The sequence below is a fragment of the Gopherus evgoodei genome, chromosome 8 (genome assembly GCF_007399415.2).
Source record: "Gopherus evgoodei ecotype Sinaloan lineage chromosome 8, rGopEvg1_v1.p, whole genome shotgun sequence".
Lineage (NCBI taxonomy): Eukaryota > Metazoa > Chordata > Testudines > Testudinidae > Gopherus > Gopherus evgoodei.
This window is the reverse complement of record NC_044329.1, coordinates 36,838,407-36,865,836: the sequence shown is the minus strand read 5'-3', so window position 1 is coordinate 36,865,836 and position 27,430 is coordinate 36,838,407. Positions and strand designations below refer to the sequence as shown.

The 27,430-nt window shown below is 46.6% G+C and overlaps 1 protein-coding gene across 1 annotated transcript in view; it reads left to right on the top strand.

The window, feature by feature from the left end:
- The window catches only part of NRG2 (neuregulin 2), a 314,981-nt gene extending 287,774 nt beyond the window's left edge, over positions 1–27,207 (top strand). The window contains 4 exon segments of the mRNA XM_030573771.1: positions 2,168–2,291; positions 4,846–4,973; positions 14,832–15,056; positions 24,890–27,207. Of these exon segments, the coding sequence (XP_030429631.1) occupies positions 2,168–2,291; positions 4,846–4,973; positions 14,832–15,056; positions 24,890–25,547 (1,135 nt within the window). The 3' untranslated portion in view covers positions 25,548–27,207.
- The last annotated feature ends 223 nt before the right edge of the window (positions 27,208–27,430 follow it).

The window sequence follows — 27,430 nt, the reverse complement described above, 5'->3', positions numbered from 1 at the left end:
GTAGAGGTCTGAAGGTCCAGGGATCAGACCTCACTGACAGCCCACATAGTGAGTTCTCGTGGTTGCACACAGCTGAAAGTGGAAGCTAGAGGCTGGAAGCTGAACCTAGACAAATTTAGACTGGAAGTGAGGTGTAAAATGTTACCAGTGAGGGTAATCAACCATTGGAATAGTTGACCAAGGGTCGTGGGGGATTTTCCATCACTGTCAATTTTTAAATCCAGATTGGATGTTTTTATAAAAGATCTGCTCTAGGAATTATTTTGGGGAAGTTCTCTGGCCTGTGTTATATAGACAGTTGGTCTAAGATGACCGCCATTGTCCATTCTGGAATCTACGAAACTGTGAATTTTCTTTTTAAAAATGACTAGTTTATTTAATTCACAGAGGGAGGAAATGTCTTTAAAAGTGAGTTTCACCATTATAACCTGTCAGTTATGGTGCCACATGCAACAAAACCTAGGTGTTCCACCTTGCAACCATTTGTCACACATTGTCTTGTATTACACAGTGGTAGGCTTGAAGGTGGAGAGTTATCACTTTGACTCTGATTTGCTGTGAGGCCTCTATAGGGATCTCTTGTAACTTCTCCGTACCTTAGTTTTTGCCATCTGAAAATGGGGATAATAATACCTCTCTGCCTTGCAGGAGGTGTGTGAGACTTAATCAGTTTGAGAGTCTCAGCGAAAAGGACAAAACAATCTTATTATTAATACAGATATTCCCTTGGTTTCTGAAGTTTTCAAACACATGTCTCTCATTTGCCCAGGTAGAAATAATGGAACAAACCCTGAAGTCCTAAGTCAGTTTTCACAGCATCTACACTGTGGAAAAAATCCTACCCCACTGAGTGTGCACGATGTCCCTAAGAGGATGAGAAGGAAATGAGAACGTGTCCCTGCTGATCTGCTGCAATGGCTGGGTTAGCTGGGCCTGGGTAGTGTGGGAATCACTTGTGCCCTGACACACATCCTGATGATCTTCCTGGGTTGGTGCATCCCCATACCATGCCTTACTGTGGGCTGTACCTTAAAGCCATGTGTGGCTCTAGCCCTCTGTAAAGGCTTCAGAAGTTAGCTCAAGGGTATTATACTTAGAATTTTGACCATGTTTCTCCTAGCTGTGGTGTTGGCCCAGGATATGCAGTGGAGGCAAGTTAAATGGGTGCTAGAAGGTGGAGACTCTATTCCGAAACCATGCTGCAAGGGTTAACCCTGGCAAGCAGGCAGCTGCTTTCTGTAGATCAGCAGCTGGTCACTGTACATTCAGTATCACCTTGTTGTGAGCAGCCACCAGGCCACACTTCACCTTACTGACTCATCAGACACCTGCGCAATGCTCGTTCTTCTAGACCTTGTCTAAACAGGCAAAAATAGGACCCATAGATCACCAGCACTGGAGCTCCAAGGGTGAGAGATGGAGTGTAGACAGAACACAGTAAGTTCCTGAGCTGCCCTGTCTTCATCGCAGTGTCTACCATGCTGCCATTGGTGGAACTGCATCAGAAGGCACCCAGAGTGAATTTCACTTCCTGCTTTTGCCAGCATAGATGCAGCCTGCTCACCTGAAGAGACAGCATTCAGTCCATATCTAAGCATGGATTTCTCACGTTGGCCTTGTCTGCAATGACAACATTGCCCTCCATTAGTGGGAGCAATGGGAGAAGCATCAGCAAAGGCAGACCACGTATATTTTTGCCATCATATCATCTAGTAAGCCTAGATGATATGATGGATTAAAACTTCAGTGGCTTTCAGTGCCCCTGTCTATAGTGTTTCCACCATTGCTTCTGCTAGAGGAGCTGTGCAGTGCAGACAGCCCTTGAGTGCTTAGATTTGTAATTGGGACCAAGCTGCCAAGTTTGATCCAAACTTTCCCAAATACCACCTGACTTCAGAACAGCCATTTTGGTTTGGGCCCATCTCTGCTTACGTACTTCAACGTTGCAGAAAGATCCTAACGTTGTGGAACATTGTCTCGTGCTCATGATTTTCCACTGCCCCTGGCTACAGTGTGCTGAAAGTGTCTCCGAGACATGAATTCGAAACATGGCCTTGTCCTCCTTATTGTCTCTCTCCCCTACAGGGCTTAGGGTGTGAAGAGTCCAAGGAGATATTAGAATTCTAAGTAAACCCTATGAATCCATTTCTCCTTTGTGCATTTTTAGAAAACAACGAAAACAAATGCATAACCATTTACGGCAAAATATGTGTCCCACCCATCCGAACCGGAGCCTTGCCAATGGCCCCAGTCACCCCCAGCTGGATCCGGAGGAAATTCAGATGGCTGATGTAAGTGGCTTTTGTATAAAGCAGTGCAGAAGTGTATTCAGTGCCTTTTTTCAGCCAGTGATTTCGTTTAGGTGTAACATTAAGAATTTGACATTAAAAGCTGAAATTGAATGAAAAACCATTTGGGTTGGGGTCAGGACAGAAATGTATGAACTAGTCATATTTAATTCTCTACCACTCTGTGAAATGCTCCTTGTATTTCCTGTTCATTGATGATATCCCAGAATGCATCATTCTGGACCACTACAAATACCATGGACTACATGGCTGGTGGGGGTGAGGCTGTTAGGTGTGCATGGCACTTTACGTAGGGCCTTATTCTGCCACTGGTGCTTCTAATCAGTAACACTTTGCTGAAGGTGGAAAGTCCCTTTGGGGTGCTCAGATGCCACAATGATGGACACAATTTAAGACCATAGGCTCTCATCCAGCAAAGCATTGAAGCACATGCTCAGTTTAACGTATGTAGGTAGCTCCATTAAATTCAATGGGACTATGAATGTGATTATATTGATTTGGGGCATTTGAAAAAAAAATGAAAGTGGGAGGAAATCAGATCCATGATGAGTAAAGACACAGGACAGGATTCTTTCCTGTGCCAGCGCTCCAGCATTTCCTAACTTTTGAGTGCTCAGCTTTGCAACCTTTGCATTGTATTAACATTTTTTTGGTATGTGATAATTTATATGTTGTCTCATGTATAGTGGGCCAATTCTTGTTGGCTCCTGGAGGCAGGTTATAATGGGTCCCTTGTCAGCTGCACATGTGCCAAGCACAGACAGAGAAGTCGGGAGCTAAGTAGATAGACAGGCATGAATACAGACAGAAACAGAATCTTTAAAAAAGCAGCAATAGTGCCTTTTCAGGCTGTGGCCCCACACAAAGCCTTGCAAAATCTATTTATGCTGTGAGTAGGAATAATCCATGCGAGAACTTTGGTTGACCACTGCCAGATCAGGGACCGCATTGGTCTAAATATTCATAGAATCATAGAATATTAAGGTTGGAAGAGACCTCAGGAGGTCATCTAGTCCAACCCCACGCTCAAAGCAGGATCCACACCAACTAAATCATCCCAGCCAAGGCTTTGTCAAGCCGGGCCTTAAAAACCTCTAAGGATAGAGATTCCATCACTTCCCTAGGTAACCCATTCCAGTGCTTCACCACCCTCCTAGTGAAATCGTGTTTCTTAATATCCAACCTGGACCTCTCCCATTGCAACCTGAGACCATTTCATTCTGTCATCTACCACCACTGAGAACAGCCTAGCTCCATCCTCTTTGGAATCCCCCTTCAGGTAGTTGAAGGCTGCTATCAAATCCCCCCTCACTTTTTTCTTCTGCAGACTAAATAACCTCAGTTCCCTCAGCCGCTCCTTGTAAGTCATGTGCCCCAGCCCACTAATAATTTTCATTGCCCTCCATTGGACTCTCTCCAATTTGTCCACATCCCTTCTGTAGTGAGGGGACCAAAACTAGATGCAATACTACAGGTGTGGCCTCACCAGTGCCTAACAGAGGGGAATAATCACTTCCCTCGATCTGCTGGCAATGCTCCTACTAATACAGCCCAATATGCTGTTGGTCTTCTTGGCAACAAGGGCACACTGCTGACTCATATCCAGCTTCTCGTCCCCTGTAATCTCCATGTCCTTTTCTGCAGAAGAAGCTTTGCAAAGCTAAGCTTTGCTTAGTCTACAGATTAAGCGCCATGTCTCCAAGACCCTCAACGTTCATCAATGCCCTTTCATAGTTCCCATGTAGCAGCCTCTCCTTGATATATTGAAGAGCCCAGAACAGAACCACAGAAAAACCACTACTTTTTAACCTTCTGGGCAGCTGTGTTCTTCTCAGCTCTTTAAACTGGACACAGATACATGCGATCATGTGCTTGTTACATGATTTGATATATAAACTCATTGAAATTAAAATCAGAAGGGGCCATCATGATCAGGGATTCTCAACCTTTTTCTTTCTGAGGCCCACCCCAACATGCTATAAAAACTCCATTTCCCACCAGTGCCACAACAATTGTTTTTCTGCATATAAAAAGCAGGGTGGTGTTAAGGGGTAGCAAGCAAGGCAATTGCCTGGGACCCCACACCACAGGGGGCATGTAGAGCTAAGTTGCTGAGGCTTCTGCTTCAACCCTAGGTGGCAGGGCTCAGGGCCCTGGATTTTAGCCCTGTGTGGTGGGGCTTTGTCTTTCTGCCATGGGTCCCAGCAAGTGTAATGCTGGCCCTTCCTGGCAGACCCCCTGAAACCTGCTCGTGGCCCCCCAAGGGGCCCCGATCCCTGGTTGAGAACCACTGATCATGATAATCTAGTCTGAGCTCCTGCATGTCACAGGCCACAGAACCTTGCCCACCCACTCCTGTGATAGACCTCTAACCTCAGGCTGAGTTACTGAAGTTCTCAAATTAAATTACCGAGAATCCACCATCTTCACTAGTTTAAACCTGCAAGTGACCCATGCCCCAGGCTGCAGAGGAAGGCAAGCTCCCTCAGTCAATCAATGAGCAGTTGCCTGATATTTGGGACTCTCTTTATTACAGTATATTTCTAAAAATGTTTCTGCCACTGACCATGTGATACGGAGGGAAACAGAGACGACGTTTTCAGGAAGTCATTCCTGCTCCCCATCTCACCATTGCTCCACAGCTACTCCAACTTCAAGCCAGAGGTGAGTGTGCCATTCCCCCCCGCCCCCACACACACATCCATCCTGTCCCTGCAAGAATATCTCAAGAGTGTAGCAAGAAAAACATTTCTCAAGTCAGAGCAAATACTAAATTTTTTTCCTGTCACTTGCCTGTTCTTCTCTGATCATGAGTGTTTGCAATATTCTGTCACTTTGAGTGACACAGAGAAAATAGATACATGAGAGAAAAACACTGAAGATTATTCTACATGTAGTTTGATTTTTGTGATAGTTTTGGAGAAAATTCTTTTTAGCTGTGGGGTTTGAAACATATATAACTAAAATTTTCAAAAGTACCTAAGGAAAAAATTTTCAGATGCTCCTAAGTTCCATTTACAAAAAGAATATAGGGCCAGATTTTTAAAGGTATTTAGGTGCCTAAAGATGCAAAATGGACTTTTCAAAAGTGCACATTAGGTGCTCTCCAATCTGCATCATTATGCACCTAAATACCTGCAAAAGTCTGGCCATTAGGTGAATAGTTACTTTTGAAGATGGGACATAGTCTCCTAAGATACTTAGTCACTTTTGAAAACCTTACCCTTTATCTCATTTGCATACTGCTATCCTCTTTCCTAAAATACTTTAGGAGGTACTAGAGCTGCAAAATTTGGATTCAGATCCAAGTTTTGACGAACCCAAATTACAGAGGTATTCAGGAGGCATTTACAAAATACAGATCTGGATCCAGATTCAGATCTGAGGAACCCTGCAATGTCAAGAGTGTTTGGATTCTGGGGTTTCATTTGGGGCTCTCCATTTTTAAATGTCAGGATTCTAACCTATGATCTCAAAACTATGAACTATGGCCTTTTGGTGACGTTGTCATGGCAAATATGTCCTTTCTCCACTAGCCGCAAATGTGCTTTGTATGTCTGTACATGGATAGTTGCTCCTGAAGATGACTGCTGTGAAGAATTTAGAGCTAAACTTTGTACATGGAAAACTATGATGTACCTTCACAATCTACACAAACAGGAAGTTGTACCCAGAACAGTTAAATGTATCTGCACATACATTAATCCATGAAGCACACACACATGTGTATTTTGCACAGGCAGTTGCCTGCGTATTTTATATATACTTATGCACATTTTACTAGTGTTTAGAAATATTCTCCTATACTTACCCGTGATGTATAAGAAGAGAGGGCTATAAATATTGTTAAACATTTAGGTCTAGACTTTCAAATCTGGGGTCCGATTTAGCAGGTGCAATTTTGCATCAACAAAAAACTTGTTCATGCAACTTGTTGCAGGCAAAAAAATGTTGGTGCAGATTCTTATGTTTGCACTTTGCACCTATGTAGGTCATTCTGAGGCTGGCTTGAAAATCTGGGTCTCAGTATCTTGTGCAATGTTAGGTCATCAGTGAAATCGCAATAGTTCTTGTTAATAGGACAGAGTCAAGGTGGAAGAAACAGCACATCCATGAAGCTGAGCCTTTCACAATTTTGAAGGGCATTTCCAATTATAAATTAATGTTTTCCATTTTTATAGTGTCCAGGAAAACCCTGGGCTGCATCTTCAAATGCCCTGGAGAAGGTGTCATAAACAGATAGCTAAGGGTTAATGTCTCTTCCACCTGAAGCACCTGACCAGAGGACCAATCAGGAAACCGGATTTTTTCAACTTTGGGTGGAGGGAATTTTGTGTCCGAGGTCTTTGTTTTCTGTCTGCCTGCTTTCTCTGAGCTTTGGAGGAGTAGTTTCTACTTTCTAGTCTTCTGTTTCTAAGTGTAAGGACAAAGAGATCAGATAGTAAGTTATACGGTTTCTTTTCTTTGGTATTTGCATGAATATAAGTGCTGGAGTGCTTTGATTTGTATTCTTTTTGAATAAGGCTGTTTATTCAATATTCTTTTAAGCAATCGACCCTGTGTTGTGTCACCTTAATACAGAGAGAACATTTGTATGTATTTTTTCTTTCTTTTTATATAAAGCTTTCTTTTAAGATCTGTTGGAGTTTTTCTTTACTTCAGGGAAATTGAGTCTGTACTCACCAGGGAATTGGTGGGAGGAAGAAATCAGGGGTGATCTGTGTGTGTTGAATTGGCTAGCCTGATTTTGCATTCCCTCTGGGGGAATAGGAAAGTTCTTTTGTTTCCAGGATTGGGAACAGAGAGGGGGAGTCACTCTGTGTAGTTTCACAGAGCTTGTGTCTGGGTATCTCTCCAGGAGCACCTGGAGGGGGGAAGGGAAAAAGGATTATTTCCCTTTGTTGTGAGACTCAAGGGATTTGGGTCTTGGGGTCCCCAGGGAAGGTTTTTCAGGGGGACCAGAGTGCCCCAAAACACTCTAATTTTTTGGGTGGTGGCAGCAAGTACCAGGTCCAAGCTGGTAACTAAGCTTGGAGGTTTTCATGCTAACCCCCATATTTTGGACGCTAAGGTCCAAATCTGGGACTAAAGTTATGATATGGTGTGCAGTGGGTGGGATCTAGACAGAATCCAGAAGCCAGTAGGAATATTATATTTTTCTTTTCTCTGCTAAGGGCTTTTTAGCAGAGAGAAACAGTTTGGTTTTAAAAGGGAACCAGAGAGAATTTTTTTTTCTGCTCTCTCTGGCAGTTTTTGGCTTGCATGTTAAGCAAGAAGTCGTTAAGGTGCTATCACAAGTCTTTTGTCACACAATAGCACTCCCATTGAGAGTCATACCAGCACTATATAAATGCAAATAAAGTGGTTTTTCAGGTTTACTTAACATTGAAGATTAGCTAAAGGCACTGTTGCTAGGCAGACTTCAGGAGGCAACAGAGAACCTGCAGTTCGGAAGATAAACACCGGAGGGCACCCCAACACAAGAAACAGGAACCATGTCTACCAAGACAAAAATGGAGGCTGAAGAATAAATCAGAGAAGCTGAACACAGGCGACAGCTGGAAATAAAACAAAAAGACATGGAGATGAAAGAAAGAGAAGAACAGATCAGACAGGCAGCCTACCAAAGAGAACAGGCAGCCTACCAAAGAGAACAGGCAGCCAAAGAGGCAGCACACAAAAGAAAACTAGAAGAAGAAGAGGTGGCCTACCGAAGGAAACAAGCAGAAGAATAGTTGGCCCACAGAAGGAAGCAAGAAGAAGAAGAGGTGGCCCACCGCCGAGAAATGGAAAAACAACAAAAAGAAGATGAAGAGAAGGAAAAACAGAGAAAGCATGAACTGGACTTGGCAAAAGCTGGGCTGCATGTGCCAGCCAACCCTAACAACCCGGCGCCAATTATTGCTCCACAGCACAGGAAATTTCCCACCTACAAGGCAGGTGATGACACCGAGGCCTTCTTGGAAAATTTTGAAAGAGCCTGTCTTGGGTACAACATCCCTGAAGACCAGTACATGGTAGAATTAAGGCCACAACTCAGTGGACCTTTAGCAGAGGTGGCAGCTGAAATGCCTAATCAGCAAATGAATGACTATAAACTTTTTCAAACCAAGGCCAGATACAGGATGGGGATAACCCCAGATCATGCCCGTCGGCGCTTCAGAACCCAAAAGTGGAAACCAGAGGTGTCATTTCCCAAACACGCCTACTACATTGCAAAAAACTATGAGGCCTGGATAACAGGAAACAACATTCAAACCTTGGAAGAACTGCACCTCCTCATACAAATGGAGCAGTTCTTGGATGGTGTTCCTGAAGACATCACACGGTACATACAAGATGGAAAACCCAAAGATCTCGCTGAGGAGGGGGAGATTGGAGCCAAATGGATGGAACTGGCAGAAAGCAAGAAAGCTACTGTCAAGGGGAACGATTACCCCAGGGGGCACACAGACCATAAACCCTACAACCGAGGACAGCCAAAGACCCCACATACCACCCAAGTAAAGCCACAGACACCCTACCCTTCCACCTCATCAGTCTCCAGTAACTCACCTCGGCCCAGTGACCCATCAGATGGAAGATGCTTTAAGTGTAATGAACTGGGATATATCAAGGCCAACTGTCCAAAGAACACATGCGAGTGCAATTCATTACACCACCATCACACCAAAGATCCCCAGGCCTGGATGCCTCTCAAATACCCTTGGAGCGAAGGGAAAATTTGAGAGTGGGCGGAAAGAAGGTTACTGCGTGGAGAGACACGGGGGCACAAGTGTCAGCTATCCACCAATCCTTCGTAGACCCCAAATTCATCAACCCAAAGGCCAAAGTTACAATTTACCCCTTCATGTCACAAGCTGTAGACTTGCCTACAGCTGAACTGCCTGTCCAGTACAAAGGCTGGTCCGGAATGTGGACTTTTGCAGTCTATGACAATTATCCTATCCCCATGCTACTGGGGGAAGACTTGGCCAACCAGGTGAGGCGGGCCAAGAGAGTGGGAATGGTTACCCGTAGCCAAACCAGGCAAGCTTCCAGACCCATTCCTGTTCCTGAGCCGTCCACAGAGGCCCCGTCTGTGTTACCAGAGACCCAGACAGAGGTAGTGGACCCGGATTCCATGCCAACCACTGAAACAGCCACAACACCTCCAGTCCCAGGCCCGGAACTGGAACAGCAACCAGCACCAGCAAGTGCAACCACATCTTCAAACTCAACGCCAGAGGGCGCCAGCGAGCCCAAACTGGCAGAAGCAACAGACAGCCATACCCAAAAGGCTCAGCCAGAGCCTGAAATACCCTCAGGTGCACCAGCGGAGAGCAGTTCACCAGCAACGGAAACAACCCCATCACCTACATCGCTTCCAGAGGGACCAAGCCCAAGTCCACAGTCTGAGGAAGAACTGGTGACCCCAGCCTCAAGGGAACAGTTCCAGGCTGAGCAGGAAGTGGATGACAGCCTTCAAAAAGCTTGGGGGGTGGCACGGAGCACCCCACCGCCTCTCAGCTCTTCTAATCGATCCCGGTTTATTATAGACCAAGGACTTTTATACAAGGAAATTCTTTCTGGTGGACACCGGGAGGAATGGCAGCCGCAAAAACAGTTGGTGGTTCCAACTAAGTACCTGGGGAAGCTCTTAAGCTTAGCCCATAATCATCCCAGTGGCCATGCTGGGGTGAACAGAACCAAGGACCGGTTGGGAAAGTCCTTCCACTGGGAGGGGATGGGCAAGGATGTTGCCAAGTATGTCCGGTCTTGTGAGGTATGCCAAAGAGTGGGAAAGCCTCAAGACCAGGTCAAGGCCCCTCTCCAGCCACTCCCCATAATTGAGGTCCCATTTCAGCAAGTAGCTGTGGATATTCTGGGCCCTTTCCCAAAGAAGACGCCCAGAGGAAAGCAGTACGTACTCACTTTAGTGGACTTTGCTACCCCATGGCCAGAAGCAGTAGCTCTAGGCAACACCAGGGCTAACACTGTGTGCCTGGCCCTAACAGACATCTTTGCCAGGGTAGGTTGGCCCTCCGACATCCTTACAGATTCAGGGTCTAATTTCCTGGCAGGGACCATGGAAAAACTGTGGGAAACTCATGGGGTGAATCACTTGGTTGCCACCCCGTACCACCATCAAACCAATGGCCTGGTGGAAAGGTTCAATGGAACTTTGGGGGCCATGATACGAAAATTCATCAACGAACACTCCAATAATTGGGACCTAGTGTTGCAGCAGTTGCTGTTTGCCTACAGGGCTGTACCACATTCCAGTTTAGGGTTTTCACCGTTTCAACTTGTGTATGGTCACGAGGTTAAGGGGCCATTACAGTTGGTAAAGCAGCAATGGGAGGGGTTTACGCCTTCTCCAGGAACTAACATTCTGGACTTTGTAAGCAACCTACAAAGCACCCTCCAACACTCGTTAGCCCTTGCTAGAGAGAACCTAAAGGATGCTCAGGAAGAGCAAAAGGCCTGGTATGACAGATATGCCAGAGAACGTTCTTTCAGGGTAGGAGACCAGGTTATGGTCTTGAAGGCGCAACAGGCCCATAAGATGGAAGCATCATGGGAAGGGCCATTCACGGTCCAAAAGCACCTGGGAACTGTAAACTACCTCATAGCATTTCCCAATTCCTCACTAAAGCCTAAAGTGTACCATGTTAATTCTCTCAAGCCTTTCTATTCCAGAGATTTACAGGTTTGTCAGTTTACAGTCCAGGGAGATGATGCTGAGTGGCCTGACGGTGTCTACTACGACGGGAAAAAAGACGGTGGCGTGGAAGAGGTGAACCTCTCAACCACCCTGGAACGTCTGCAGCGGCGACAAATCAAGGAGCTGTGCACTAGCTTCGCCCCATTGTTCTCAGCCACCCCAGGACGGACTGAACGGGCATACCACTCCATTGATACAGGTAATGCTCACCCAATCAGAACCCCACCCTACCGGGTGTCTCCTCATGCCCAAGCTGCGATACAACGCGAGATCCAGAACATGCTACAGATGGGTATAATCCGCTCATCTACCAGTGCATGGGCATCTCCAGTGGTTCTGGTACCCAAACCAGATAGGGAAATACGCTTTTGCGTGGACTACCGTAAGCTAAATGCGGTAACTCGTCCGGACAACTATCCAATGCCACGCACTGATGAGCTATTGGAGAAGTTGGGACGTGCCCAGTTCATCTCTACAATAGACTTAACCAAGGGATACTGGCAAGTACCACTAGATGAACCTGCCAAGGAGAGGTCAGCATTCGTCACCCATGCGGGGGTGTATGAATTCAATGTCCTTCCTTTCGGCCTTCGAAATGCACCCGCCACCTTCCAGAGGCTGGTAGATGGTCTACTAGCTGGACTGGCAGAATTTGCAGTTGCCTACCTCGATGATGTGGCCATTTTTTCAGACTCCTGGCCCAAACACCTACTACACCTGGAAAAGGTCTTTGAGCGCATCAGGCAGGCAGGACTAACTGTTAAGGCCAAAAAGTGTCAAATAGGCCAAAACAGAGTGACTTACCTGGGGCACCAGGTGGGTCGAGGAACCATAAACCCCCTACAGGCCAAGGTGGATGCTATCCAAAAGTGGCCTGTCCCAAGGTCAAAGAAACAGGTCCAATCCTTCTTAGGCTTGGCTGGATACTACAGGCGATTTGTACCACACTACAGCCAAATCGCTGCCCCATTGACCGACCTGACCAAAAAGACCCAGCCAAATGCCGTTAAGTGGACTGATGAGTGTCAAAAGGCCTTTACCCAGCTTAAGGCAATGCTCATGTCTGACCCTGTGCTCAGGGCCCCGGACTTTGACAAGCCATTCCTAGTAACCACAGATGCATCTGAGCGTGGTATAGGAGCAGTGCTCATGCAGGAAGCAACAGATCACAACTTCCATCCTGTCGTGTTTCTCAGCAAGAAACTGTCTGAGAGGGAAAGTCACTGGTCAGTCAGTGAAAAGGAATGCTATGCCATTGTGTACGCCCTGGAAAAGCTACGCCCATATGTTTGGGGACGGCGGTTCCAACTACAAACTGACCATGCTGCACTAAAGTGGCTTCATACTGCCAAGGGAAACAACAAGAAACTTCTTCGTTGCAGGTTAGCTCTCCAAGATTTTGATTTTGAAATTCAACACATCACAGGAGCTTCTAACAAAGTTGCTGATGCTCTCTCCTGTGAGAGTTTCCCAGAATTCAGTAGTTAAAAAGTGTTCTTAAAATGTAAAAGTCTGTTAGTTATATACTTAGTAGTATATGTAAAGGTGCATGTGTTGTATTAATCTGTTTATTTTCAAGTTCTAGAAGGAAATTGCCGCCAGTGAGCTTCCCCACTGTCTGCAATTTGGGGGGCGTGTCATAAACAGATATCTAAGGGTTAATGTCTCTTCCACCTGAAGCACCTGACCAGAGGACCAATCAGGAAACCGGATTTTTTCAACTTTGGGTGGAGGGAATTTTGTGTCCGAGGTCTTTGTTTTCTGTCTGCCTGCTTTCTCTGAGCTTTGGAGGAGTAGTTTCTACTTTCTAGTCTTCTGTTTCTAAGTGTAAGGACAAAGAGATCAGATAGTAAGTTATATGGTTTCTTTTCTTTGGTATTTGCATGAATATAAGTGCTGGAGTGCTTTGATTTGTATTCTTCTTGAATAAGGCTGTTTATTCAATATTCTTTTAAGCAATCGACCCTGTGTTGTGTCACCTTAATACAGAGAGAACATTTGTATGTATTTTTTCTTTCTTTTTATATAAAGCTTTCTTTTAAGATCTGTTGGAGTTTTTCTTTACTTCAGGGAAATTGAGTCTGTACTCACCAGGGAATTGGTGGGAGGAAGAAATCAGGGGTGATCTGTGTGTGTTGAATTGGCTAGCCTGATTTTGCATTCCCTCTGGGGGAATAGGAAAGTTCTTTTGTTTCCAGGATTGGGAACAGAGAGGGGGAGTCACTCTGTGTAGTTTCACAGAGCTTGTGTCTGGGTATCTCTCCAGGAGCACCTGGAGGGGGGAAGGGAAAAAGGATTATTTCCCTTTGTTGTGAGACTCAAGGGATTTGGGTCTTGGGGTCCCCAGGGAAGGTTTTTCAGGGGGACCAGAGTGCCCCAAAACACTCTAATTTTTTGGGTGGTGGCAGCAAGTACCAGGTCCAAGCTGGTAGCTAAGCTTGGAGGTTTTCATGCTAACCCCCATATTTTGGACGCTAAGGTCCAAATCTGGGACTAAGGTTATGATAGAAGGGCTAAGAGTAGATGGACCCTTTCTCTTTGTGGGTGCTCTGTTTCTTCCCCTTTGACGGTTCCAGTGAATACTGTGCTTATTCCAGTAACTGAAATTGGTTCTTTGAAGGTGCGCTCAACATTAAAACACGATAATAAAATGACACTGTGAGGTCCACATTCATGTTCCATCAGTGAATTGCACCAGACGAGATGTGTTCATCTGCAAGGCAAAAGATGTCAGGTCTGATTCTGATCTCACTTACAGCAATTATACACCAGTGTTACTTTAGTGTTTGGTAGGTGTTGATGAATCCTTTGCATTCCAAGTGTTCGGAGAAAAAGGACCAGAAGGCAAAATGTTGTTGTCTTTTAGAAGACATTTTCTTACAGAAGATACTCTCACGGTGTGGCTATTCTGTTATTCATTCCTCAAAACCTGGTGATTTAGACCTAATATTTTTCAGGTATTGTGCATTCATGAGTTGCACACACAAATTGCACAATAGACACGTGCAATCCTGAGTCGTGTGTGCAAAAGTGTATGTGCATGCACAACCCCAATTTACATGGTCTCATTAAGTGTTTTTCATTCACTTCACAATAGTTAGGCCTTCTGACGGGCAGGTACCTGTTGGGTTTACAAAGTGCCTAACTCCCATCAAAAGTCAGTGGGAGTTAGGTGCCTAAATCACTTACGGATTTGTAAATCTCTCAAGGCACAAAAATGCTGTCATGAATTGGTGCTCAATATCTAAAACGCCGTCTTTCTGAATAAACTGCACTGAGCAAATGTTTTTGAAGACACACCCAGAGCAGTTCAGTTGAATGTGAAGCTGCCATTTCACTGCTCCTCTTTTCTAACCAGAACACCATTTGAAGTTGTAAATGCAGTTGATGGTTTCAACTGAGAATTGGCCTGGGTTTAACCATAATTAACAAGTTCTTTGGATCAGGACTGTTTTCCTGCTCTGGAATCCCTGTGTACCCCACCTAATTCTCTGCTGGCAAACTTCATTAACTCCAGTTGCCTGATCCGCACATGCCATAAGGCAGTCAGGCATCTGTTTGTCCTTCCCTGTGCCCACAAGCAGTTGCACCCAAATTCACTGTGGACAAAACAATGAAGGCTAGGTTTTGAAAACTGGCCCCCCAGTTAAACACATTGCTTTTAGAAAGAGAAGCAAAGTAGATACAGAGTGTAAATTTCTAACCTTCCTTCAGAATGTCTCCGAGCCACAGGCTGCCTGAAGGAACAGGTGTGGTGTAGCAGGGCATGGCAGAAGTTCTCCCTGACTGTTGTTGATCTGTGGTTTGCTTCGCAGGCAGGAAAGCCACACATGGAGCTTGGACCGCACGGAGAGCCTGACTTCTGATTCGCAATCTGGTATGATGCTCTCTTCAGTGGGAACCAGTAAATGCAACAGCCCTGCCTGTGTCGAGGCCTGCACCCGGCGAGGAGCTGCGTATTGCATTGAGGACTCGAGAAGACCCACGATGCAATACAGGGATTCTGTGGATTCGCTGCGAGACTCGCCACACAGCGAGAGGTCAGCCCTCACTGCTTTGTGCCATCAGCTCTGGGGCTGATGACTCTGTTATCGGTTATTAGGGTTCACTGGTGGAAGAGAAGGACAGTAGAGAGGGGCATCCAGACCAGATCCATGTTGGACATAAGATACTTCACCAGAACAGTACTCCACTTGGGCTGGTGTCCTGTCTTTGAGAATGGCCCATAGCAAAAGCTTCAGACACAGATGCAAAACCTCTCGCAATTGACAATTATGCAATAGCCTGCCCCTAGTGGAAATTTCTCCCTACCACCAAGCAGTTCATGTTACTGTATGGTATTCCCTGAAGCATCAGAGCTTTTCTCTCTTATACATTTTAAGTGTAAATAAGAGCGAACGTTTGACAGCATCAGGGTGACTTCTGGGGACAGGCTGGGGCCTAGATCTTCTCTCAGTCCATGACCAAGGACTCCAAGCTTGCTGACCACCTGTGGCACGGGGAATAGAATTCCTCTCCCAAAAGAGAAGCCCCAATCCTGTGAGCGACAGAAGCTGCTCCAATAGCTTAGTACAAAGAACCTGCAGCCCTGAGCAGCTCTGACACATTCCAGCCAGTAAAGAGCAGCGCTACATGTATGCATCAGCCCCTGCTGTGCATGGCCTAGGAATGGAAAAGTAGCTGATGATCCAGGCAGGGAACTAATATAAGTGAAGATGAAGTAGAGAGAAGGGGTTGGATTCACCGAGGATTGGATTGTTTTTAATGGTAAGAGGGGACTGCCTGGATTTGAAAGCCTTCACCCTGGTCGGCTCACTACTAGCTGGGCTTGTTACATCGGCTCTCAGCTGGGAAAGATGATAGATTTCATTTTCCTTTTGGAGGGAGGGATTTCCCCCAGCCCGGCCCCCAAATGCTGCTGCAGCAGTATGACGGGGCTGACCATGGGAGAATGCTCCCAGGATAGGCACTGCATCAGGCTGTCATGGAGACCTCTCCAGCCCTGTCTTAGGGAGCACCCTGGGGCTGGGAGGAGTGTGTCAGAGGTGGGAGGGAGAAGAGCTGTGGGGATTCTAGCCAGTGCTGCTGCCATACGCAGCCAGGGAGGTCCTGCCTCCATTGCACACTAGCCCTTAGATCAGCTTGAATAAGGCAGAGCCTCCTCTCCTGGCCCACACCTGTGTATGCTGCACCTCCAGAGAGCCCCAGTTGCACCTTGAATATGGACAACATGGTGAGGGCTTGTGGGGGTCTCATAAGGCTAGGGGGAGGATCAGGCTGTACCAAATACACCATGTCCAGCGCAGCAGATGAGACACAGACAGTGCAGAGGCGAAGGCAAGGGGAGCAGAGTACAGCAGTGCCGTATGCAAGTGCCACAAGCCTGGGGGCAAACAAGATGAACTGGACAAGCTACGGGCAGGATTGATGGCCCCACTGGTGTTGTGGAACCAATGGGAGACAGTCAGGAAAGCTGGCCTATTGACTCTGAAGGCCATGCTCTTCATAGGAGGAGAAAGCCAGACACATGCCTGTGCTAGGGGACAGAGGAGTCACCTTCTAGTGAAATCTAGATGGCAAGAGAAGAAAACGACAACATGGACACTCTGGGTCCTGATACATGAGAAAGGAAATAACAGTGCCCAACAAGTCTCTGACCCAGGTCAAAGAAGAGTAAAAGCAAAGACCAGGCCCTTAGCCAAGAGATCGTGGAGACAGGAAAGGTACCGGACCTGGTGCTTAGCATCCTGGTGGTTTGCAATACCAAGATGTCTGAGGTGGATGCAGCCAAACCAGGGGGCATCAATGGAGATTTAACATAAATTCCACTGAAGTGTGCAGTGAAACCTGTTCATAAAGGCCACCAAAGGGAAGCACTGTATTAATGCTGGTTACAATAGGTGGCCACAGAAAGCAGCATGGTTAATATGGAGGAACACTCATGGGGCTAAGACTACCTGGCTGTTAAGACCGGGGAGGGTGGCTAGCTGGGGCCTCTCAGCATAGATCCCACTCACTGTGCCTCTTATTTGGCAAGGTGGAGAATACAATGAGAGGCACGATCACTTGCACTTGATATTAACCAATTAGGGGTCATAGAGCTGAGCATAGGGGAGAGCAAGTGGGGAAAGGATCTCTCGAGGCTTTAGCTCCTAAGGAAGGGGAGCATGGGAAGCTGGAATCACAGGGCATTTTACTGTGACACATCTAATGGTTGGAAACCGAAGCAGTTAGTAGGAAGAGGCCCCACAGAGTGAGGTACCAAGGGAAAGGTGGAAATAAAAAGTACAATGCTGGGTGTTGAGCAGTTCTTCACACCACGCAGAGTGCACAGGATCACAGACAGACTCCTGTGCTGAAGAAGTGTGTCATTTATTTGCTGCTTCACTGAGTGATCAGTCCATCAAACCAGTGCACAGCATAGGCTTAAATGCAGGCGACCCCCATATTCGGGTGCTCGCCTTAAATACTGTTACAAAGTTATTCATTTTATATTGTATAAACACCTTTCTGCCTAGCACAAAGATTAGTTTGCCAACTCGGTTGTTACCTGATTGGATTGCTGACCCAGTTGTTTATCTGATCTGATTGCTGGTTCAGCTTTCCACCTGGCTGTTCTCTTTCCTTGCCAGACAAGCAGGCATCTTTTCACGTACATTCCACATATTCCATCCTAAAATATACACCCTACATATTCCATCCTACACTGGGGGACCCGAGAGTAAAAAGCATAAATTCAAGTGTGTGATTTCAAAGGGAAATCCAGAATAAGAAAGCAAGCCAGTAACTAAAAGAAGACCTTACAAAGGACTTGAAAATTGAACTTTGCAGGGGCAGGAAGTGAGGTGAGATCTTCTAGAAATCAAATAAGAGAGACGAGAGAGAGAATGAAATTCACAGATTTACAGATTCCAAGACAAGCAGGGCCCATGGTGATGATCTAGTCTGAGCTCCTGTATAGCACAGGTCAGAGATTTCATTCCTGCTTCAAGCCCAGAAACCTGTGGCTGAAGCAGACAGATAGAACTTGATCTAGATATCCCATGTGAGGGAGAATTTACCACATTCCTTGATAAGGGGGAGAGGTTGTGTTTGAATGTATGAAAGAGAGGGAAGGAGTCAATGGAAATAAGATTTCTACAAACATATCTAGGAAAAGAAGAAAGGGAAGAGAAGTGGAGGAGCTCTGTCAAGGGAGGAGGAAAACTCAATCCAGAAGAGTGCTGGGATGGTTATAGGACCAGAGTCGGCTCCAGGCACCAGCCCAGCAAGCAGGTGCTTGGGGCGGCCAACGGAGAGGGGTGGCACATCCAGCTCTTCAGCAGCAATTCGGCGATGGGTCCCTCACTCCCTCTCAGAGCAAAGGACCTGCTGCTGAAGATTGAAGTGGGGGCACTAGAGCCGCAGATCGTGATGGCAGCTTTTTTTTTTTTTTTTGCTGCTTGGGGCAGCAAAATCCCTGGAGCTGGCCCTATATAGGATTGGGGAAAATCTGAGTCATTGTTCTAAGGCTTCGTCTGGATTCAGTGCGTGGGTCTCTTTCTTTCTCCTCCATCCCCTCTACTTATCCCAGATGTCTGCACCTTTATGAGGTAACTGACCCGATTCCATTGCCTCTTTCCTGAAGCTCTGATCTCTGTCTCAGAGCTCTCTCCACAATCCCCACCTGCTGTATTTCAGCACGTCTCCCTCCCTTCGGCCCCATCGCTCCTTTCACAATCTCTAGGCTGACCTCGCTGCTGGTCTCAGCCTCCTCATCCCTTACACACACACACACACACACACACACACACACACACACACACACACACACACACACACACACACACACACACACACACACACACACACACACACACACACACACCCCTGGCTTCTCTCCTTTCAGTTGATTCCATCAACACTTTCATTTCTCACAACTCCTCTCTTGATTCCTGTGCCTCCCTCTTCTGGTGCTCTGTCTGCCCTTTAATCTCTTCCCTCTGCATCTGCTGTTTCTGTGCCTGCAGCCACGCTGCTGAGTGCCCTTGGGCAATGTCCTAGGCCTGCGTTGAGCTCCTCCATGTCAGTTCTTTTTAGTGCTTCCAAAGCGTGGCATCTCTTCTCCTCCTCCTGCTCCCTCTGGACACCTCACCCTCCTCTGCCCGCTTCTCTGCCCAGCAGCTTGCCAGTATTTCCCAACCGCCCATAAGAACTCTCCCCTGCCACTGACCCTTCCACCTCTACTCTACCCTTTCCTTCTTCATGGCACTCTGGGCTTCCCAGGCCTGACTGTGACTCTGCCTCCAAACCCTCCGCCCCATTGCTTCCCATCTCTTGTCCTCCTCCCCTGCTCTTTATCTCTAGCTCTATGACTCCTTTCCATCTGCCCACCCGCACCAACTGTCTCCCAGCCTGGAAATAAACTCCTTGAGATGGAATTGTCTCTCTGCCTACCATGTTAGCTCCACCACCCTCCTCCACTGGCTTTCTGGGTTTTACCACCTCTCCCTACCTGCCTGGATTCTGACTTCTGCTCTCCCTCAGACCCTGAAGGCAGAGGATCTTGATCTCTCCTGCTAAGTATCATTAAGGAGCTGGTGAAGGAAATGGAATGTGTAGAGAGACTCTTCCCTGATGTCCTCACGAGTTTTCATCCCACAGAGGAAACTGCAGAACCTATTAGAATTGGACAAAGGGCAAATGTGAAGCAAACCCAGTGACCGCACGGCTGGGTGTTCCAGTGGAGATCCTAGCGAAGGCGAGGAGGTTCAGTATCCAAATGAAACTGCTGGGAAAAGAGAACCTAGCAACTACAGTGGGGGAAATTTTCAGACAACATTCCTTTTTCACTGAAAAATGCAGATGCAGGTTGACCAAAATGTTTTCAAATTCATGGAATTGTTTCAGTCAAACAAAAAAAAATTCTGAAAAAATCAAAACGTTTCAACTTTCTTTGTGAATTTTACTTCAATTTAATTCACAAAAGAAGTTAAAAAATCTAAGAAATCCCTCAGAAACCAAACAAAACCTTTCATTTGACCCAAAGCTGAATTTTTTTTTTGATTTTTTTTTACTTTTTCGGTTTGCTGATTTTTTTCTCCCGTTTTTTGGGCTGGCCACTGACCTGAAGAACTGGTTATTTGCCCAGCTGTGCTAGCTACCGGCTACCATGGCACAGATCATTCAGGTGATCAGAGCCCCCCTGTAGAACTATAGATGCTGTGGCCCAAGGCAGCACAGCAGCTGACATTTACCTTGATTTCTCTAAAGCTGTTATTACAGCCTCCACACCCTAGAATGTAGAGAGGAATGCCAGCTAGGGCCAAGACTGGCTGGCAGGCTGTAGGCACTACGAGCAAACAAGGCACCCTCAGAACAGGGAAAGCATCAACAGGAGCCAGGCTCCAGGTCTGTGCCACTAAACATTCACTGTAGTCCCTGTGGAATGATCGGGGGCAGGACATGACCTCCCCCTGAGTCAGTTCTAGATTCTGCACAGGAGCAGCCCAGAAGCAAGGGCTCAGCGGGACTCAGCCCCCATTTCTCCCAGGGGGCTTTTTGGGGGCATACACCAGAGCAGTGGCTTCACCAATCTGCGGGAGAGCACAATGTGCACTCTCCTCTGTATTCAGCTAACAGGTGTGGTGGTGGCCATGGAGGGGGACAGAACCATGCCCCTCCACCCTGCCCACTTGTGGGCAGCTAGCACCCACGTGGGCGCTCGCAGGGAGTGAGATGGTCCCCATTGCTAGGTGAGGAGGGCATCACCTTTCAGTCTCCTCAGCCCCATCCTAACAGGGTTTGGTCATCATCTGTGCAGCCAGCCCCAAGCTTGGAGGGCTAATAAGCAGCAGAGGAGCTCTCCAAGCAGCACGAGTGATGTGGCAGGCTGGAAGAGCCAGGCAGCTCTAAATTCGATGAGATTTAGGATAGCTGAGTGCAAGGTGAGGCACCGAGGGAGATCCTATAATCAGCTCAAATAGAAACAGGAGGCTGCTGCTTAGAAAGCAGCCGTGCGGTCAGAGAGCCCCGCAGGTTAGAGTGGAGGTTATTGGAGATGAGCTCACGCTCTAATGCTCTTGCTAATAGAGCAAATGAAATCCTGAGTGCGTGTCTATAAATAGAGGGATCTCTCCTAAGCCAGGTAATAAGAGTGTTTTATACAGCCATGGTGTGAGTGTGCTGAGGATATTGAGTGCACGTTGGGACCCTGTGTTAGAGAAAAGCCATTGCAGAGCTAGAGGGAGGGCAGAGAAAGGCACTCGAAGGTTTGACAGAGGACGAAAGCCTGGGATGGTGCTGGTGGAAGGGCAGATACCAGGAACATTGCACAAAATATATGTGTTGGTAAAGCAGGAAAGTGATTGCCCTGGCACAGCGGAAGGGGGGGGGAGCCAGAGGACAGGTCTGGAACTAAGGGCCTGATCCAAAACCCATCAGTTTCGATGGAGAAGGCCCCAAAGTGGATCCTGTGAATATAAAGGGCCAGGCTGTGGCTGTACAGGGAGCATAGATAGCAGAGGTGACCTGTCCTGGTGCGAGCTCTCTGAGACATTGCCTCCTACAGCACAGGGAGGGGGCAGCTCTGCACCCTTTGAAGCAGGGAGACATCAGCGTGTCTGGGCACTAGGTGTGCCAGAGAGGCTGATTCTTCTGGCAGCACTAGATTGGCATAGTCCAGGGTTATGGACTGTGATTGTCCCTGGGCAAGGGCACAGGTGTCAGGGAGGGCATGCTGCCCTTTCCTCTTCTCTGTGCACTCGTCCAGGAGGGTGATCGGGCAATGGATGTAACTGCTGAATGAGGCAAATACATGGGGTGAAATGCTAGACATTGGCATTGTATGTCTCTAGGGGTCTTTTCCAAGCCAGCCGTGCAGGGCTTTCTCATCTAAGAGCAGGAGTGCAGGAAAAACCCAGGGAGAAGAGAGAGGCTCCTGGTGGGGTCCCATCTCCTCTGTACCAGTTTGTTACTCTGTGAACTAGTGTCCCTCCTCTCTGTGATGTCTGGCTTATGCTCCAACCCCCCTGCTTCACTGTACCTCCAGTGAGCTCCGTGGTGTCACACTGGTGAAAGGGTTGCAGGACAGACCCAGCATGCACCTCTGTTGTGCATATCATTTAAAGGAACTGTGTGAGCGTCAAAAAGCTACAACCCTCAGGAGAACTTACTGTCTTTGAGTTGTGCTATAAACAAGCGAACAAACACTACTCTATTCTGTGTCACCCAAACTTACAGTCATCCCGGGCCATTTACGGTACCAGCTCTGTGTCACCCAAATTTACAGTCAGCCTGGGCCATTTACATACCAACTCTGTGTCACCTGAATGTAGTCATCCTGGGCCATTTACTTACGAACTCTGTGTCACCTGAATGTACAGTCATCCTGGGCCATTTACATACCAATTCTGGGTCACCCAAATGTACATTCATCCTGGGCCATTTACATACCAACTCTGTGTCACCTGAATGTACAGTCATCTTGGGCCATTTACATACAACTCTGTGTCACCTGAATGTACAGTCATCCTGGGCCATTTACATACCAATTCTGGGTCACCCAAATGTACATTCATCCTGGGCCATTTACATACCAACTCTGTGTCACCTGAATGTACAGTCATCTTGGGCCATTTACATACAACTCTGTGTCACCTGAATGTATAGTCATCCTGGGCCATTTATGCACCAGCTCTGTGTCACCAAAATGTACCATCATATTAGGGCCATTTACTTACCACTTTTATATTCTCTCTATAAAATGGCCCTTTCCATATAGCTCAAAGGCCAAGCACAAAATCTAATATAACTTCCCAAATCAGCCACTGCTTGGAGGGAGATCAAAGAATAATCCCCGCCCACCCACCTCATCCTCTCCTAGCCAGCTCCTCAAGCCACTGTTCTGAGGACCTTGCAATGCACCCAGGATGTTCACAAATGTTGAGCTTGATCGTCCAAGGTGCTGAGTACCCCCCATTGCATTGCATCGTGTTGTGTTGGTAACAGAGGCACTCTTCTCTTTGGCTCTTGAGTGGTCCAGCCCTTCAGCATGGGTTAGAAGCTGCATTTTTGCTGGAGGTGGTATCTTTTGGAGGAGCCTTAAAAGTAACAGTCTAATTGCTTCTGGTCCTAAAGTTCCCATGGCGCTTTTTGCAAGAGGAAGGTTTTGCGCTCCAGTGTTGTGGGCAAATTTCACCTTTGTTAATTAAATTTACCTGTCTAAATTCTCACTCTTGCTTCAACTGGATGTTATCCTTCGCTTCCTGAACTGTCGTGCAGTGTGTCTGGCATTGCGAGATGTATGGTGCATCTTACCTTGGAGGTGGCTAGATTTCATTGGTGGATGTCATAACCCCTGTGTTAGCTTCACCCCAGTACAGACACTCAGAGCATCCAGTTTTCACATGCAGGTAACTCAAGCTGCTGCACAAGATGCTGGCATAAGACCATAGGGTTCACTGTACCAGATGGGACCAACAGCACAATGGGTCTATTGTCCTGTGAGCAACAGTGGCCAGCACCAGGTAGTACAGAGGAAGGTGTAAACCCCTATTCTGAACAAATATGCACTCACATGCATGACTTCAGGTGTCCAAATGGAGGGCTTGTATGGCCTGTAATAGGGCAACCACTTTTGGAAATAGGCCTTACAGTCTGTAAAATGACTTGGGACTTGGTTCTTCTCGGCAAAATTTAAAGCATGAGGTCGCGAGTCTGTCAGTTACTGTGTGAGGGGTGTGGGTGCATCAGTTACCATGTGAGTGTGCGGGTGTGTCAGTTACTATGTGTGGACGTGGGTGCATTAGTTACCATGTGAGGGCGCGAGTGTGTCAGTTACTGTGTGAGGGCGTGGGTGTGTCAGTTACTCTGTGGGTGTGGGTGCATCAGTTATCATGTGAGGGCACAAGTGTGTCAGTTACGCTGTGACGGTGCGGGTGTGTCAGTTACAGTGTGAGGAGTGTGTGTGCATCAGTTACCATGTGAGGGTGCGGGTGTGTCAGTTACTGTGGATGTGGGTGCATCAGTTATCATGTGAGGGCGCGAGTGTGTCAGTTACAGTGTGAGGAGTGTGTGTGCATCAGTTACCATGTGAGGGTGTGGGTGTGTCAGTTACTCTGTGTGTGTGGGTGCATCAGTTATCATGTGAGGGCGTGAATGTGTCAGTTACTGTGTGAGGGCGTGGGTGTGTCAGTTACTCTGTGGGTGTGGGTGCATCAGTTATGTGAGGGCACAAGTGTGTCAGTTACTCTGTGAGGGCATGCGTGTGTCAGTTACAGTGTGAGGAGTGTGTGTGCATCAGTTATCATGTGAGGGCACGAGTGTGTTAGTTACAGTGTGAGGAGTGTGTGTGCATCAGTTACCATGTGAGAGCGTGAGTGTGTCAGTTACTGTGTGTGGACGTGGGTGCATCAGTTACCGTGTGAGGGTATGGGTGTGTCAGTTACTGTGTGAGGGGTGTGGGTGCATCAGTTACTGTGTGAGGATGTGGGTGCATCAGATACCCTGTGAGGGCGCAGGTGTATCCGTTACTGTGTGAGAGGCATGGGTGCATCAGTTACTGTGTGAGGATGTGGGTGCATCAGATACCCTGTGAGGGCGCAGTTGTGTCAGTTATTATGTGAGGGGCGTGGGTGCATCAGTTACTGTGTGTGGATGTGGGTGCATCAGTTACCCTGTGAGGGCATGGGTGTGTCAGCTACTGTGTGAAGTCTCAGGTGTGTCAGTTACCATGTGTGGAGTGTGGGTGTGTCAATTACTATGCAAGGGTGTGATTGTGTTAGCTATTTGACTCTGGTAGTTTGGACCTCAGGGTCAGGTATTCAAATGAGAAGAATAATACCTGGAAAGCTCTTGTCAATCAGGATCCTAATGTAGTTGTTTCTCTTTTCAGGTATGTGTCTGCTCTGACAACACCAGCACGTCTGTCTCCTGTTGACTTCCATTACTCACTCGCTGCACAGGTACCTACCTTCGAGATCACCTCCCCTAATTCTGCTCACGCGGTGTCCCTTCCACCTGCGGCACCCGTTAGCTTCCGAGTGGAAGAGCAGCAGCCTTTACTGCGACGCTATCAGGTGCCCTTCCAGGATATGCAGAGATATGACAGTTACTACCAAAGGAAGAGCTACTTGAATGAGAGCATGGGGAGCCTGCCTTCGAGCCCCTTCTGCATCACGGAGGATGATGAATATGAAACAACACAAGAGTACATCCCAGCACTAGAACAACCAAAGAAAACAGCTAGCAGCAACAGGCGGTGGAAAAGATCTAAACTCAACGGGCAGGTCTCACACAGAGCCCGGACGGTCAGAGACTCCTTCTCAGGAAGCAGTGCTTCATATAGTGAGTCTGATGAGGAGCTCATGGCGGAGAGCACCCCATTCTTAAGCATTGAAAACACTGAGGCAATGAACACAGATTCGCCGCCGCTGTATCGGCCGGGAGACAGCAGGACTTACTATTCCTTCGAGAGACAAAGTGCACAGTTGGAAAGCGGGCAAAGCAGATCGACAGACACAAGACCCAAACAGGACTCGGCTCCTCTTTAGAAGCCACACAAACTCACGCACCCACAAACACACCTGTATCAAAAAGGAGGAAAGATATTTTTATTTTGTATAAAAGAGGAAAAAATATAACAAATCAAATGTTTTATTTTCATTTTAGCAAAGTTGTCTTATAATAGCTAACAGCAAAGACTTTTTTATAGGGAATCTCTATTTATATGTAACATCTTGACTTACAGCTTCCGAGAAAAAAAAACACAAACAAAACAAAATAAATAAATAATAAAAAAAGATGGGCCAATTTTTGACAACTTAAAAATAGAAAAAAAGAAAATCATGGTGCCTTTTTTTGCTGTATGCTAATGCCAGAGTCCATGCTGAGGATTACATTTCAGTAGCATTCTTAAGATCATAGGTTTTAATTCAAGACAACTTACCATGTTAAGGGCACTTTCCCATTTGAAAAAACAGCACCCTCCACTTTGCCCCATCTCTGGATGTTTATTATCTCGTTCTTTAAAACATTGTTATAACACACACAAATGACGTGTATGTATGTTTTCATAAATACCTCCTAAGGGGAATCCATCTTGTCCACTCAAATAGTTGTAGTTTTGCTTATTTCAGGATGGGAAAATTACATACCAGAATGCAGAAATAATGGGGGGTTTTTTTGCAACAAAGGTAGGAAGAGGGGAAAAAAGCATACAGTAGCAACAACCCTTACAATATATTTGTTGACTATGTTACTTGTGGGGTCCCAAGTAAAACTCACTCATTTTGGCACCGTTTTGTGAAGTTGTAGTCAAATGAATAAAACGTTTACATGGATGTGGTAAAATATTATGTATTTATATATGGTTGAATCCACTTTATTGGTGCAGACCCTGATGGGAAGGGAAACAGCCCACTGCAGCAGTTACAGACAAGCACTCTCGACTGGTCAATTGTTTTAAAAGATGGCAGTACAGTATTGCAAGAAACAATGTGATGCTTAGACAGAGTTACATATTGGCCATGATAGTATGGAAGAGTAGAGCAAAGGACATGGAGAAGTTAGTGACAGCACGACCACCAGTATAGCCCTGCTAGTTGCTGTGCACTATAGATAGTGTTGAGTGTGCTCCATATGCAATTGATCCCTGTTTAAAGTCACTACAATGCATCCCCAGGACCCTGACCCTGGCCAATGAAACAGGCGGGCAATGTAGCAGGAAAGCCATTCAGTGGATTCTTCTGTATCCATGTGCCATATATTGTAAAGAAAGTTGTTATTGTAATGTGCCAGTGTTAACATAATAACTTGCTATCAAAGATGGACATCATGTTTGGGGCAGCCCTGGCCCCTGGACCCGTGGCTCAAAGAGACAGTGCTGTGTGTCCAAGCAGCAGAACATTCACATGTGAAAGTGCCCCTCCTTTCAGTTCACTGCAGCAACCCTGTTTACATTGTAGCCTGACTTTTTTCTTTTTATATTTTCACTTCTGCATGTCCTTTGCATTTCAGATACTGTAGATTGGATGCATGGTGAAGCTGTGACTGAGAAGATAATACAACAATTGACAGTGTATTTCATTTAACTTTTAGCAATAAAGTAACTAAACCCTCTCTATTCCTCACCCACAATAGGGTCAGATGGAAACTCTGCTAATTAGTCATAAGATGATTGTAAACATTTGCTCTGGATTGTCTGAATGTCTGAACTCTTGAATGTTTAACACTTGAACATTTTTTATATTATAAATAAAATAAGAAATAATTAACATGTTTCCAGCATTAATCTTAATCAGTGATCAGATTGGTGGTGGGAAGAATAGTGTTACACAATCCCAAACTCCACCCACAGTCTGAAGCTTCATCCACAGTCCTAAACGCCACTTACATCCCAGCGTAGCTGGATGTTGGAGCTAAAATTCTCAGTATC